General features: G+C 38.8%; 1 protein-coding gene across 1 annotated transcript; it reads left to right on the top strand.

The window, feature by feature from the left end:
- Positions 1 to 11,813: 11,813 nt before the first annotated feature.
- LOC129883418 (uncharacterized) lies at positions 11,814 to 13,533 on the top strand. Its single transcript, XM_055958095.1, has 2 exons — positions 11,814 to 12,206; positions 13,300 to 13,533. Exons 1-2 carry the CDS (start codon positions 11,814 to 11,816, stop codon positions 13,531 to 13,533), a joined length of 627 nt encoding a protein of 208 aa, XP_055814070.1.
- The last annotated feature ends 3,793 nt before the right edge of the window (positions 13,534 to 17,326 follow it).

The following is a 17,326-nucleotide window of genomic DNA, read 5'->3' as shown; positions in this document are numbered from 1 at the left end:
TGAGAAGTGGCAATTTGGGAACTTACCCAAATTATATATGTATCATCCTAGACCATTTTGGGAACATATTTTCAGCCCCACTCTCTCTCTAGAAAAGCCCTAGAAAACTCTCTTCTTCATCTTCTTCTTCTTCCCCTCCATTTCCAACAAGAGATTGTTCCAAGAGCTTCAAGATTTGAGTTCTCCATTGAAGACCCAAAACCATGGTTTTCTTTAAGAGTCTATTCTAAGGTATGTAAGGCTATCCAAAACATGGGTTGAGTTCACCCATGTGCCCTACTCTTGCTTTGAGGTTAGATGTCCATAAAAATGGAATTTCTTAGTATGATTTGTGTTTGAGTGAGTTTTGTCTCCTATTAATTTGATCCTATTTGTGTTGATGTTGTAGAGCTAAAAAGTTCTTAAAATCTTCATGTTAGTATGAGTTGATGGAGGTGATTTGTTAATATGTTTTGTTGATCTCTTTAACCATGTGATTATGTTGTATAAGTTATTTTCCTTAAATGTGTTATTCTACTTGAATTGTTGGGATAAAGCCATAGAGTTGTGATGAGTCTTGAGGAGATGTCATAAATGCTTATTAAATTAGGCTTGATTGAGTTGATTGGATGATAGAATTGATGAGTGGACAAGGTCCTAAGTGAGATTTGCCCTTATGAATTGATTGAGTTGAAATGAGAATAGAGTTGATGAGTTGGCAAAGTCCTAAATGAAACTAGCCGTGAGGTCTTGTTTGAGATGATTGGATGGAGTCTTATGAGCATAGAGTCATGGGAGGAGTATCGAGCACCGAGGCGGGCGAGAGTATCGTCCGTGCTCGAACCCCAGAAACTACGCCGCCAAGTAGGTGGGGATGGAACCGTTAAAGTCGGATACTTCCCATAGGATCGAACCGTTAAAGTCGGATGTTTCCCATCTATTTGTCCTGAAATAATAGGACTTGACTAATTGATAGAATCCATGATTAGGGAGGCGTTCATGCCTTGGCAAGGTATGGATAGACGTGGCAACGATGTCTGATTATTGTACTATCATTAGCTCATAAGTAATGGTTGTCGGATAAGAGAAACTCTCATTTAGGTCTTGATAGTACTCCGAGTCAGTTGAGTTGAGTGGCATGAGATTTGGTCCAGTCTAAATCACTTCTTGTTAGACTTAGGGCACTTTAGTGAGTTGTTATGTATATATATGAGTTGAGATCCTGAGTTGACATTGATGCTTTCTAGATGTTTGTTTTCTCCGGCCATTTTACATACTCGTACATTCCATGTACTGATGCCATTTGGCCTGCATCATTTTATGATGCAACGACAGGTACTAGAGATCATCAACCGGCGCTCCATTGAAGATCCACATACACTCCCAGCTAGTTGGTGAGTCCTCCTAGTTTCTAGAGGATGTTGAGCTTCTTTGTATAGTTTTGTCGTTGTTGTTTCCTTTATCTTGATTGTTGGTAGCCATGGGCTTGTCATTAGCACCTTCTAGACTTTAATAGAGGCTTCATAGACTAGAGCGTGGGAAGGTTGGACTGCTATTTTTGAGAAGTCTTATTATACTTGTTTTGTTGAGTTGAGAAATGTTTGGCCTTCGGCCCCATGTCGTGAATAGTATGTTACGATTGAACCCTCCGTTGAGTTAATATGATTGAATGATAGTGCGACTGAATCAGGTGGTTTGCTCGAAGGTCAGAAGTGGCTTTCGAGTGCCGGTTACGTCTAAGGTACCCTCCCGGGGCATGACAAACATGGTATCAGAGCACAGAGTTTAAATATCCTAGGGAGTCTATGAAGCCGTGTCTAGTAGAGTCTTGCTTATGGGTGTGTTGTGTACCACACTTATAATAAGGAGGCTATAAGACATTAGGAATTGTTTCACTTCTTTCATACTCTGAATTCGTGCGATAGAGTTAAACTCTATAAAACTCTTTTCTAATTCGTGCGTTTGTACATTACAGATAATGCCTCCTAAACGCACGGCTAGTCAGAGAAATATTGATAATGCCGAAATGCCCCAATCAGAGGTACGCACAGCAAGGGTTAGAGGCCGACCTGCGAGATATGCGGAGGCACGTCAAGTGCTTGCTACTCCACCTGCGCCCACATCAGAGGCAGAATTTCGTGGGGCAATTGCAATGCTCACGCAATTAATGGCTACCCGAAATGGTAACCAGAGTTTGCCGACTCTTAGCTCTAATTCCAAAGAGCCGTCTGCTACCACTAGAATTAGAGATTTTCTGAGAATGAATCCATCGGCATTCACGGGTTCGAAGGTTGATGAAGACCCCCAAAATTTTATTGATGAGATGTGGAAAATTCTGAAAGGTATGCATGCTACAGAAATTGAGGGGGTTGAGTTGGTGTCTTATCAACTCAAGGATGTGGCAAACATCTGGTATAACCAATGGGAGCAAGGTAGGGGTGAGGATGCTGAATCGGCTAGGTGGGATGAATTTGTGGGAGTCTTTTTTTATCACTTCTTTCCCCGAGAATTGAGGGAAGCGAAAGTGGAGGAATTTATGAATCTGAAATAGAAGGGTATGATAGTTAAGGAGTATGGCCTGAAATTCATCCAGCTGTCCAGGTATGCTCCAGAAATGATCCCAGATATGCGGTCAAAGATAAGAAAGTTCGTCTCTGGATTAGGGAGGCATGTGAAGAAAGAGTGTAAGGCAACATTGTTGATCTCGGACATGGATATTTCGAGACTAATGGTGTATGCTCAACTGGTGGAGGATGAGAAGAGAAAAGACAGAGAGAAGCATCTGAGCAAGAAGGCAAGATCAGCTGGGCATGAGAATGAATAGAGGCAAAACAAGGGCAACAAGTCCTTCTTCCAAAAGAGGCCTCCCAACTATGCCTTATCCACAGCAAGTGCACATATGTCGCAGAACAGGTATGATCGGCAGGGACAGAGTCGCCAGAGTTTCAGACCCCAGGGTTCTCAATCCTAAGATGGTGTGAGTCAAGGTTCGAGAGGGAAGCCACCATGCGGCAAGTGCGGTAGGCTCCACTTGGGGGAGTGCAGAGCGGGAAGGGTTGGTTGTTATAAATGCAACCAAATAGATCATTTTCAGAGAGAGTGTCTAACAGGGGGAAACAAGGCCCAACATTCTACCACCGCACCATCGGTTAGAGGCAATCAGAGGGGCACTACTTCAGGCACCAGCGGAGGTACAAACCATTTATATGTTATGGGTAGTCGCCAAGATCAAGAGAACTCTCCAAATGTCATGACAGGTATGATTTGAGTCTCTTCTCTTGATTGCTATATTTTGATGGATCCGAGTGCCACACTATCTTTTGTGACTCCTTACGTGGCTAGTAAATTCAATAAAATTCCTGAATGTCTTCTTGAGCCTTTCAGTGTAGCTACTCCCGTCGATGATTTTGTCTTAGCTGAGAAAGTCTATAGAGATTGCACTATGTCAATTCATCACAGGGATACCTTAGCTGACTTGGTTGAGTTGGATATGGTTGATTTCGATGTGATCATTGGCATAGACTGGCTTTATGTCTTCTATGCCTCTATTGATTGTAGGACTCAGATTGTTAAGTTCAAATTCCCGAATGAGGCTGTCATAGAGTGGAAGGGTAGTCCTGTTGTTCCTAAGGGTAAGTTTATTTCCTACCTTAGGGCCAGAAAGCTAATCTCAAAGCGGTGCATTTATCACCTGGTCCGAGTGAAAGATGACAGTATTGAGTCTCCATCCCTTGAGTCGATTCCGATTGTCAACAAGTTTCCGGATGTCTTTCCTGAAGATCTACCTAGAGTCCCTTCTGATAGGGAGATCGACTTTGGGATTGAGTTCTTCCTGATACTCAACCTATCTCTATCCCTCTCTATAGAATGGCTCCGGCCGAGTTGAAGAAGTTGAAGGAGCAGCTGAAAGACTTGTTGGATAAGGGATTCATTAGGCTGAGTGTCTCACCATGGGGTGCCCCCGTACTATTTGTGCGGAAGAAAGATGGGTCCCTTAGAATGTGTATTGACTATAGGCAGCTGAACAGGGACACCATAAAGAACAAATACCCTCTCCCCAGAATAGATGACTTATTTGATCAACTTCAGGGTGCCACTTGCTTCTCAAAGATAGACCTGAGATCCGGCTACCACCAGTTGAAAGTAAGGGAGTGCGATATTCCAAAAATAGCTTTTCGGACCCGCTATGACCACTTTGAGTTCTTGGTGATGTCTTTTGGGTTGACTAATTCCCCCGCATCTTTTATGGATCTCATGAACTGGGTATTTAAACCATATCTTGATATGTTCGTGATTGTATTCATAGATGATATTTTGGTTTACTCCAAGAATGAGGAGGAGCGTGTTCATCATCTTAGAGTCGTCCTACAAACTTTGAGGGACCAGGTATTATATGCAAAGTTCTCCAAATGTGAATTTTGGCTTGTATCAGTGGCCTTCCTAGGCCACATTATATCTGGAAATGGTATTCAGGTTGACGCTCAGAAGATTGAAGCAGTGAAGAATTGGCCCAAACCCACATCCCCAGCGGAGATAAGAAGCTTCTTGGGTTTGGCCGGCTATTATCGAAGGTTTGTAGAGGGATTCTCATCCATATCATCACCATTGACGAAGCTGACCCAAAAGAAGGCTAAGTTCCAATGGTCCGATGCTTGTGAGGAGAGTTTCCAGAAATTGAAGACCAAGTTAACCACTGCTCCTATCCTGACCTTGCCCGATGGAACAGAGGGCTTTGTGGTCTACTGTGATGCATCCAGAATTGGTTTGGGTTGTGTGTTGATGCAAAAGGGGAAGGTGATAACCTATGCTTCAAGACAGCTTAAGGTTCATGAGAGGAATTACCCAACTCATGACCTTGAGCTGGCAGATGTGGTATTCGCGCTTAAAATTTGGCGCCACTACTTGTATGGAGTGCACGTTGATGTATTCACCAATCACAAGAGCTTACAATACGTCTTCAGCCAGAAGGAACTCAACCTGAGGCAAAGGAGATGGCTCGAGCTACTCAAAGACTACGATATGAGCATCCTCTATCATCCAGGTAAAGCTAATGTTGTTGTTGATGCTCTTAGCAGGTTGTCTATGGGTAGCACTGCCTATGTAGAGGAGGGAAGGAGGGAATTGGCAAATGAGGTACATAGATTAGCCCGATTGGGAGTTCGTCTGGAAGAGAACAATGAAGGCGGAGTTACTGTTCAGGATGGGTATACATCCTCACTTGTGGCAGAGGTAAAGGAGAAAAAAGACCGAGATCCCATCCTTTTCCAATTGAAGGGAGTTGTTCACAAACAAGAGGTAATGGTTTTTACCAAAGGGGGAGATAGTGTGTTGAGGTACCAAAATAGATTGTGTATGCCTGATGTCGATGATGTTCGAGAAAGGATTATGGCCAAAGTGCATAGTTCTAGATACTCTATTCATCCGGGCTTTACGAAAATGTACCATGACTTGAGGGAAATCTATTGGTGGAGTGGGATGAAAAGAGATATTGCGGAATTCGTTTCCAAGTGCCCAAATTGCCAACAAGTGAAGGTTGACCATCAAAGGCCATGTGGTTTAGCCTAAAACATAGAAATTCCGGAATGGAAGTTGGAGATGATCAACATGGACTTTATCACTGGTTTGCCAAAATCCCAAAAGCAACACGATTCAATTTGGGTGATTGTGGACAGGATGACAAAATCAGCTCACTTCTTGGCGGTTAAGACTAATGACACCACCAAGGATTATGCAAAATTATATATATAGGAGATCGTCAGATTGCATGAGGTCCTTTTGTCTATCATCTCAGATAGAGGAGCCCAATTCACTTCCCAATTTTGGAAATCCTTTCAGAAAGGATTAGGTTCGAAGGTGAACTTGAGTACGGCTTTCCACCCCTAGACAGATGGCCAGGCAGAGCGCACCATCCAGACATTGGAAGATATGTTGAGGGCATATGTGCTTGACTTCAGGGGAAATTGGGATGATCACTTACCTCTCATAGAGTTTGCATATAACAATAGCTATCACGCAAGCATTCAAATGACTCCTTATGAAGCTTTGTATGGGAGGGGGTGTAGATCGCCCATTGGGTGGTTTGAAGTTGGTGAGGTGGAGTTGATTGGGCCTGATTTTGTTCACCAAGCCATGGAGAAGGTGAGAGTTATTCAAGATAGGCTAAAGACAGCCCAAAGCCGCCAAAAATCTTACACCGATGTGAGGAGGAGAGACTTAGAGTTTGAGGTGGGTGATTGGGTGTATCTGAAAGTGTCACCCATGAAGGGCATCATGAGGTTTAGAAGGAAGGGGAAGTTTAATCCTCGATATATTGGTCCTTACCAGATTTCGAGGCGGATTGGGAGTGTTGCCTATGAGTTGGAGTTACCCTCAGAGTTATCCACTATTCATCTGGTGTTCCACGTTTCGATGTTGAAAAAGTGCTTGGGAGATCCCTCGTTGGTAGTCCCCATTGATAGCATTGGAATTAAGGATAGCTTGTCTTATGAGGAGGTTCCGGTCTAAATTCTTGATCGCCAAATTCACAAACTAAGGAACAAAGAGATCGCCTCAGTTAAAGTCCTGTGGAGAAATTAATTTGTTGAGGAAGCCACATGGGAAGCGGAGGAAGACATGAAATCTAAATATCCACATCTATTTGTGCCTACCAAGGAGAATATTAAAAGTAATGCCCATTTCCTTCACTTGAATTCATTTGTCCATTTTGAGTTTTGATTGATAATTGTTTGAGAATTTGATTGGTTGAATGACTGAGTTTTGGTTGTGATTTGTACCCCGAGTTCATTCCTGGTTACTCGTCATTCGAGGACGAATGATCCCAAAGGGGAGATAATATAACACCCCTCAAAGATTTTCCCTAAGATTCGGACCTTCCTTGTACACGTGTAGGGTCAATCATATTTATTTCGAAGTATATGCTTGAGTTAAGATGAGTCCCTGATAAATTGAAGAGTGTTGGAGGTGATGTGGGGTCACAAAGGACCCCTAGGACCGAGCTAAGTCCAAAAAGGTTCGTCGTGGCTAAGTTAGGATGAGTTCGTGTATGGGGTGGACTCCTAAAGAGCCTATCCTTTGAAAGACGACAATCTGAGTGTCCCACGACCCATCAAATTAAAGGTCGTCGAGTCTTCTTTCCAATGCCACCAAGAATGTAATTTTTGGAGTTCGGAGTCAAAAGATATGACGATCCTAAGATGAACTAGCACGTAGGGATTTTCAGGCCTAGGTTGCAGTTAGTGGAAAACTGGGCTTGGCACCGCGGTGGCGCGATGCGCCACTATCGCGCCAGGAATACGCCTCAGTAGTTTGGCCTCTGGCGCGGCGCGCCACTACGAGGTGTGCAGAGTTTTCAAGCCAATTTCCAAAACCCAGAAAATATTGGCCTTGGCGCTGTAAGGGCGCGACGCGCCACTATCGCGCCAAGAATGTGCCTCAGTAGTTTGGTCCTTGGCGCGGCGCGCCACTAACCGATGTGCAGGTTTTAGGCGTAATCGGCTTGGCGCTGCAATGGCACGATGCACCACTATCGCGCCAGGAGCATTTTTGCCTATTTTCAGAATTTTGTGAGAAGTGGCAATTTGGGAACTTACCCAAATTATATATGTATCATCCTAGACCATTTTGGGAACATATTTTCAGCCCCACTCTCTCTCTAGAAAAGCCCTAGAAAACTCTCTTCTTCATCTTCTTCTTCTTCCCCTCCATTTCCAACAAGAGATTGTTCCAAGAGCTTCAAGATTTGAGTTCTCCATTGAATACCCAAAACCAAGGTTTTCTTTAAGAGTCTATTCTAAGGTATGTAAGGCTATCCAAAACATGGGTTGAGTCCACCCATGTGTCCTACTCTTGCTTTGAGGTTAGATGTCCATAAAAATGGAATTTCTTAGTATGATTTGTGTTTGAGTGAGTTTTGTCTCCTATTAGTTTGATCCTATTTGTGTTGATGTTGTAGAGCTAAAAAGTTCTTAAAATCTTCATGTTAGTATGAGTTGATGGAGGTGATTTGTTAATATGTTTTGTTGATCTCTTTAACCATGTGATTATGTTGTATAAGTTATTTTACTTAAATGTGTTATTCTACTTGAATTGTTGGGCTAAAGCCATAGAGTTGTGATGAGTCTTGAGGAGATGTCATAAATGCTTATTAAATTAGGCTTGATTGAGTTAATTGGATGATAGAATTGATAAGTGGACAAGGTCCTAAGTGAGATTTGCCCTTATGAATTGATTGAGTTGAAATGAGAATAGAGTTGATGAGTTGGCAAAGTCCTAAATGAAACTTGTTGTGAGGTCTTGTTTGAGATGATTGGATGGAGTCTTATGAGCATAGAGTCATGGGAGGAGTATCGAGCACCGAGGTGGGCGAGAGTATCGTCCGTGCTCGAACCCTAGAAACTACGCCGCCAATGTAGGTGGGGATGGAACCGTTAAAGTCGGATGCTTCCCATGGGATCGAACCGTTAAAGTCGGATGTTTCCCATTTATTTATCCTAAAATGATAGGACTTGACTAATCGATAGAATCCATGATTAGGGAGGCGTTCATGCCCTGGCAAGGTATGGATGGACGTAGCAACGACGTCTGATTGTTGTACTATCACTGGCTCATAAGTGATGGTTGTCGGATAAGAGAAACTCTCATTTAGGTCTTGATAGTACTCCGAGTCAGTTGAGTTGAGTGGCATGAGATTTGGTCCAGTCTAAATCACTTCTTGTTAGACTTAGGGCACTTTAGTGAGTTGTTATGTATATATATATGAGTTGAGATCCTGAGTTGACATTGATGCTTTCTAGATGTTTGTTTCCTCCGGCCATTTTACATACTCGTACATTCCATGTACTGATGCCATTTGGCCTGCATCATTTTATGATGCAACGACAGGTACTAGAGATCATCAACCGGCTCTCCGTTGAAGATCCACATACACTCCCAGCTAGTTGGTGAGTCCTCCTAGTTTCTAGAGGATGTTGAGCTTCTTTGTATAGTTTTGTCGTTGTTGTTTCCTTTATCTTGATTGTTGGTAGCCATGGGCTTGTCATTAGCACCTTCTAGACTTTGATAGAGGCTTCATAGACTAAAGCGTGGGAAGGTTGGACTGCTATTTTTGAGAAGTCCTTTTATACTTGTTTTGTTGAGTTGAGAAATGTTTGGCCTTCGGCCCCATATCTTGAATAGTATATTACGATTGAACCCTTCCGTTGAGTGAATGTGATTGAATGATAGTGCAATTGAATCAGGTGGTTCGCTCGAAGGTCAAAAGTGGCTTTCGAGTGCCGGTTACGTCTAGGGTACCCTCTTGGGGCATGACAAGTAATGTACATACAACACTTTTGAGGCACTTGAGAATAATGATAATACTGAGGCAAAGAAGCCCAAAGAGTTAGAGGCAGCTGAAACAATTGAGACAACAAAAAAAATAAGGTTTCAGATTCAGAAAGTAACTACAATAAAGGAAAATCCACAGCAGCAGGTACTACAAAGGCTAATAAAAATGAAACCTTGAAGTGGGGAGATAGAGTTGAAGAGGAGAAAGAAGAAGGAGAAATTTCTAATGAAGCTGAGTCATTACCAGCAGGAGAAGAAAACACAAAAGATAAAAAGAAGGCCGATAAATAACAGGCAATAAATAAGGGCATCCTAGTAAACAGAGAAGATAATTTGCCACAAAACAGCTATGAAAATAATTCAACAAGACTGGAGAACATACATGAGGAAAGGGAGCAAAATAGTGAACAGATTATAAACAAAGATTGGCATGTTACAGTTCTTACTCCTAATAGCAAGGGGGTAGAGGATGTACCACTGATAGAAGAAGAAAAAGAAACAGTTAGGATCAATTTCAAATAGAGCCCGGACGCAGCAAGTCCTAGCTTGAATTGTCATAACAGCAGCAGTTCTACAAAGAAGAAAACATCCGCAATTAAAATACTTTAGAAAATAGTCACCCACCATAATAAAGAAGGAGAAATAGAGGAATACATGGGCAAGAGAACAGAGGCAAATGGGAAATCAGAAAGACAAAACAAAGTACAAAAAAAGAACAGGCCAAGATCAGAACAATCTGGTAGGGTTCTCACAAGAAGTGCTGCTACAAAATCCACTAGTCAATAATGAAAGCCTTTTTCTAAAATATTAGATCTGTTAAGACACAAAAAGCCTTTCATAGACAGCAAATGCTCAACAAACATCATAAGTTTTTTCTTATAACTTTGATGGAACCTTTTTAGCAAGCTACATAAATACAGGAGGAGATTAGGAATGGCACAAGCAGGTTCTAATTGTAATGAAAAAAATTGATTTTTTGTAGAAGATAAAATTGATATTGAAGTCATCATGGACAGTGAACAATAAATTACTTTAAAACTTCATCTCCAGGAACAAAATAAGCATTGTGTCACCACATTGGTTTATGCTAAATGTAATGATCATGAAAGACTTGCTTTATGGGATAGCATTTACCAACTTGCAAATACTATGGATAATCCTTGGTTGGTTGGAGGTGATTTCAATGTCATTCTCAATGATGAAGAGAAATTAAGAGGTCTTCATGTCCTACCGCAGGAGAGTGAAGATTTTTCCTTATGCATCAACTCTAATGAGCTAGAAGAGATCAGTTATAACAAAAGTCCTTTCACTTGGTGGAATGGAAGAGCAGGAGCAGACTATATTTTTGAAAGATTTGACAGAATTGTTACTAATCAGGGTTCTAAAGACTGATTCTCAGAATTGAAAGTGGAACACCTAGCAAGAACAGGCTCAGATCATACACCTTTACTTATCACCATACGAGATCTCATCCAGAACATCAAAAAGCCTTTCAAGTTTGAAGTTTTGGATTGAACATGAAGACTTTATCACTATGGACAGAGAAAATTAGAAGATAGAGGAAAGAGCTAACTGTTTTTATAAATCTATTCATAAAATTAAACTTATTAAAATAGCTTTATCAACATAGAGCAGAACCACCTTTGGTGATATTTTTCAACAACTACTTATTAGAGAGGGGGTGGTCAAGCTAAAGAAGCAACTCTTTGAAGAAGACCCTTCTACTGATAACAAGATGATTCTTTAGCTAGCTTAAGCGGAACTAAAAAAGTATCTTCACTATGAGAAAGAATTTTGGAGACAGAAAGCAGGGATAACTTTGTTCTCAAAAGGTGATAAAAATACTAAATTCTTCCATAATCTTGTTAAGGGGAGAAGGAAAATACTTTGAGTGAAGAGGATTCAAAATAGTATTGGAGATTGGATTGAGGATGAGCATACAATGGCATCTGAGGCTGTGCATTTTTATCAAGATCAATTCACACAGGAGGTAGAAGCATCTAATTTATCTATCATAGATCATATTCCTAATATGATTTCTAAGGAGCAAATGCCACTCTTTGTAATACCCCTGACATGGAGGAAGTAAAAATGACAGTTTTTAAGTTAAATGGGAACAATGCTTGTGGACTTGATGGCATGTCAGACAAATTTTATCAAACATGTTAAGACATTGTAGGCAAGGATGTGGCTGATATGGTACAAGCTATTTTTGGTGGTAACACACTTCCTAAATTCATCAATCATTCAAATTTGGTTCTTCTGCCTAAAAAAGCTATTCCACAAACTTTTGCTTATTTGAGACCTATTAATTTGAATAACTTTATTAACAAGGTTATCTCAAGAGTTATTCACGATAGGCTGAAAGACTTGCTGCTTAGGGTGATTTCTAGTAACCAATCAGGTTTTGTGAAAGGAAGGTGTATTATAGAGAATGTGTTTCTTACACAAGAAATTGTGACATATATCAGAAAAGGGGGTAAACTACTAATGTGGTTATTAAATTAGAAATGTCTAAGGCATATGATAGAGTTTCTTGGCTCTACCTTACCAAAGTTTTGAGGAAGATGGAATTTGCAGAAATATTCATTGATATAATATGGAGACTAATTGCTAATTGGTATTCTATATTATTCACTGGTCAGGCCCATGATTTTTTTCATTCCACAAGGAGTGTAAAACAAGGAGATCCTCTATCCTCGGCCCTTTTTATTCTATCTACAGAAGTCCTTTTCCGAGCTTTAAATAGACTGTTGGATAATGATAGATATCAGATTTTCGGGCTGCCAAAATGGAGTGGAAAGATTAATCATTTTGCTTATGCAGATGATACTATCATTTTTACTTCTGCTGAAACAGAGTCCCTACATATGACTATGAATACTCTAAAAGAGTATGAACAGGTGTCTGAACAACTAATTAATAGAGAGAAAAGTACCTTTTACATGTACAAAAAAGTGTCTACAACTCTAGTTCAGGAGGTTGCTAATATTGCTGATTTCAATAAAGAAGAATTTCCTTTTAAATATTTGGGTTGTCCTGTCTTCCATGCCAGGAAAAAGAAGATTTATTATAATGATCTAATAAATAAGATCAAGGATAGACTCCAAAATTGGAAAGGAAAACTAATGTCATATGATGGAAAATTAGTGCTAATCAATAGTGTCCTACAAAGTATGTCTTTGTATCTACTCTCAGTTATGCCCCCCACCAAATACACATTAAATGAAATCCACCGAATCTTTGCTAGATTCTTTTGGAGTAATAAGGAAAAAGGTAAGAGCAGACACTGGACTGCATGGGTAAAAATGTGTGTTCCAAAAGAAGAAGGTGAATTGGGATTCAGATCTTTATTTGAAGTCTCCAAGGCACTATTTGCTAAGTTATGGTGGAAATTCACAACTACAAGCACCTTGTGGTCCAATTTTATGTGGAACAAACACTGTAAGAAGCAATGTCCTACTTTGGTGCAATGAAGAGGGGGTTCTTAGCTGTGGAAATTGATGCTGAAAGCAAAAGATAGTACGAAAAATACTATATGAGAGGAGACTAGGAGTGGTAATGCTAGTTTTTAGGAAGACAACTAGACCATATTAGGCCCTTTGGCTAGAACAGTCCCCCCTAATTTTCAAGGGACTTATCTATTGAAGAAGTGGGTGAAGGAATAATTGGAGGACATTGGAATGAAGAGTTCTTGCATGGGAAATTACCAAATAATATTGTTAATCATATTATTACCAGCTTACCTATGAATGAAGAAAGGTCTATTGAAAATGACAAACCTTGGTGGTTACTCACTAAGAGTGGTGCATTCTCAGTCAAGAGTGCTTAGGAAGTAATAAGAAGCAGAGAAGAAAAATCTTGATATTTCACCAAGATTTGAAAAAAATATTTACCATTCAAGATTTCATTTTGTCTTTGGAGAATTTGAAAGAATAAAATTTCAGTTGATGATACTGTAGCTAGATGCGGTATCTCTATAGTTTCTAAATGCAGATGTTGTGTCAACCCTTACCAAGAGACTATAGAACACCTTTTCCTTACTGGGACTTTGATGCTAGCATATGGGACATATATTATACTGTTGTTGGAATTAGGGGTCCTTTTGTGCAAATCAGACAAACTGTGATAAAGTGGTGGAAAAAAAAAGAGGCACAAGGTAAAGGCTTTGATCAAAGTTGCTCCTGCAATTATTCTGTGACAGATCTAAAAGTGGAGAAATACTATTAATAATGGGGGTACTATGTCAAGAAGCAGAGTTTACTATGATATAGATTTTAACCTGCAAATGTTTGCTAAGATGAAGTATCCTTCGCTTGTAAATATTCCAAACACATGGCCTCTTCTGGTTCAGTTCTTTGAAGAATATACCTCACAAATCAGTTGTAAAGCCATTCATTGGAAATTTCCAATAATGGGTGTTTACAAATGCAACACAGATGGCTCATCCAAAGGAAATCCTGGCCCAAGTTCATGGGCTTTCTGTGTTAGAGATTATAGAGGTGATTTCAAGGCTGCTACTACAAGTGTTATGCCTAACCCTAACAATCTTTGTGCATAAGCCAGGGCAATTGAGAGAGGCATGGAATTTTGAATGAGAAATCAATTTCTACCTCTTGTCATAGAAACTGATTCCCTTGCAATGAAATAGATTATAGATGGTAATTGGCACATACCTTGGAGCCTCAGTATGGAGATCTCAAAGATACAGGAGTGGAAGAAGAAGGGGAATATTAAAATAGAGCACACTATGAGAGAAGGAAATTGGGTTGCAGATTTTTTAGCTAATTATGTGTTCTTTTTTGCAGGTACAATATACTACCAACACTTCGAAGACCTACCTATAAGAGCAAGAAAGCTATTACAGATAGATAAAATGCAAATAACTAGACTCAGATTCCACAAAATTAGAGAAAGGATTTTAACTTAGTATATTTGGCTACCAACGTACACATTCTGGTTCACAAGAACACATACACACACTAATAGATTCTCATGCGGTAAAATTATACATCTACGGAGCATAAGATCTATTCAACAAGCAATAATCACTTCAACAATTTCAAAGAGTTTCATATTTTAGCAAATATATCAATTTTCAGAAGAGGTAAAGCTACTTAACAAGATTTCTAATTATCTCCTTTTCAATGGTGGTATTAACCTCTTTTGAGGTTCATTCCTTTGGGGGGAAATACTAGAGATATTTTAGGTAGGGGCATCTTAGCCCACCTCTACACAGTTTGGTAATGAGAAGAATACCTTCTAGTGGTGATCCCTTGAGCTACTGTGGAGCTTGAAACTTGAAGAACACTTCACTTAGAATCGGTTACCATAGCACCAGGTGAGAGATTTTGGGTGTCTTGTGATGGAATCGGACCAACATTTCAAGTACCTCCAGCATAAAATCACTTGATTTTCAGATGTAGACTCATAGCTTTAAGTTCTTTTGATTAAAGCTCAATATCGTTGAAGTAGCTATCTGCAGGAAGCTTCGATTCCTCTAACTCCTCTTTCATAATCTGCTTTTGTTGTTGTTTTTCGTATTTTGATTGCTCTATTTTTCTTTTGTTCCTTTTTGGTTTCTTGGGAATTGGCACTATGAGCTAACCGACTTGGGTGTTTTATTGTTTTTATTAATAAAATTGTCCCTTTTCGATAAAAAAAAATATAATAAAGAAAGAGAAAGAGAGAAAGAAATAATATGACTGAAAGAGAAAAGTAGAGTATTATTCTCTGTGTGTTCTTCTATATTGTAAAATGCATAGCTTTTTATAGACAAAATTTGTTTTAAAAAAATACTATTGAGCTATATTAAAAGTACTATTAATCTACAGTAAAAGTACTATTGATCTACAACGAAAATACTATTGATCTACAAGTGACAATGGGTCCTATGGACATCCACTTGTTTACAACACTCCACATTGGATGTTCATGTATAAAAAAATATATACATAATTATTTGTAATACGCATTAGTTTCTGCCTCATTAAAAACCTTACGAGAAAAACTCAGTGTAATAAAATCTTGGTTAAGAAAAAAAGAGTGTAATGCGTATTTTACTCCCCCTGGTGAAGACATCATTTAATATCTCGAAGATGATGTATTCCAATCTTGTATCTCAATTTTTCAAAGGTTGAAGTTGACAATGCCTTGGTGAACATATCTGCAAAATTATCACTTGAACGAACTTGCTGAACATCTATTTCACCTTTCTTTTGAAGATCATGAGTAAAGAAGAATTTTGGTGAAATATGTTTTGTTCTGTCTCCTTTGATATATCCTTCCTTCAGTTGAGCTATACATGCAACTTGTCTTCATACAATATTGTTGGAACATCTATTTTCAAAGAAAGGTCGCATGTATCTTGAATGTGTTGAGTTATTGATTTAAACCAAACATATTCTTGACTTGCTTCATGAATGAATATTATCTCTGTATGATTTGAGGAAATGGCAACCATAGTTAGCTTTGTTGACCATCGTGATATAGTTGTACCATCATATGTAAATAAGTAGTCTGTCTGCGATCGATCTTTATGGGGTCAGATAAATATCCTACATCTGCATAACTAATCAATTGTGACGTGGATTCATTTGAGTAAAATAATCTCATTTGATGGTCCCTCAGAGGTATTTGAATATATGCTTAATTCCATTTTAGTGTCTTCATGTTGGAGAAAAACTAAATCTTGCCAACAAGCTTACAGAGAAAGATATATCTGGCCTAGAATTATTGGCAAGATACATTAATGCACCAATTGCACTAAGATATGGTATTTCAACACCAATAAGCTCTTCATCATTTTCATGAGGTTGAAATGGATCTTTATGAATATTAAGAGATCTCACAACCATTGGGGTACTCAGTGGATGTGCTTTATCCTTGTAAAATCTTTTTAAAATATTTTCAGTATATGTTGATTGATGGACAAATATCCCATTTGCAAAATGTTCAATTTGTAGGCCAAGACAAAATTTTGTCTTTCCGAGGTCTTTCATTTCAAATTTCCTTTTCAGACATTTTACTGTCTTTGAAAGTTCTTCGAGAGTTTCAATAATATTCAAATCATCAACATATACAGCTATTATGACAAATTCAGATCCAGACCTTTTCATAAAGACATAAGGGCAAATTGGATCATTTTTAAATCCCTCTTTTAGCAAATATTCGCTAAGACGGTTGTACCACATTCGCCCTGATTGTTTCAACTTGTATAAGGATTTTTGAATTTTTATTGAACAAGTTTCCCGAGAATCTTTATATATTTCAGGCATTTTAAATCCTTCAGAAATTTTCATAAAAATATTGTTGTCTAGAGAGCCATATAAATAGGTTGTAACGACATCCATCAGATACATGTCAAGTTTTTCATTAACTTCAAGATTTATAAGATACCTGAAAGTGATTGCATCCACCATAGGAGAATTATTCTCTGTATAATCAATGTCAGGTCTTTGTGAAAATTCTTGTGCCACAATTCATGCTTTGTATCTTACGACTTTATTTTTCTCATTTTATTATCGCATAAAGACCCATTTGTACTCCACTTAATTTATACCTTCAGGTCTGAAAACTTTGCGTTTTTCAAGTGGAGCTAATTCAACTTGAATTGCATCTTTTCATTTTGGCCAAGCATTCCTCTGTCTACATTCCTCGACAGATTTTGGTTCAAGATCTTTATTTTATTGCATTATTTTAATGGCAACATTATAAGCAAAAATATTGTCGACAATTACATTATTTCGGTTCCATATTACAATATTTTATTTCGGTTCCATATTACAATATTTTATTTCGGTTCCATATTACATTATTTCGGTTCCATATTACATTAGAATATGAGATTTAGTAACTCTTAATAGGTCAGTGAATGGATGTGATAATTTATTTACAATATTTTATAAATGAATTATCTTTTAAACTTTCAGTTCACATTTATTTGTACGAGGATTTAAATGAGATAGTGATAATGCATTCCAATCTATTTCCTTTTTCAGCTGCTTATTTTCTCCCACTAATG

This window comes from Solanum dulcamara, chromosome 3 (genome assembly GCF_947179165.1).
Source record: "Solanum dulcamara chromosome 3, daSolDulc1.2, whole genome shotgun sequence".
Classification (NCBI taxonomy): domain Eukaryota; kingdom Viridiplantae; phylum Streptophyta; class Magnoliopsida; order Solanales; family Solanaceae; genus Solanum; species Solanum dulcamara.
Note: the sequence above shows the minus strand (reverse complement) of the source record. Positions and strands in the feature narration are given on the sequence as shown.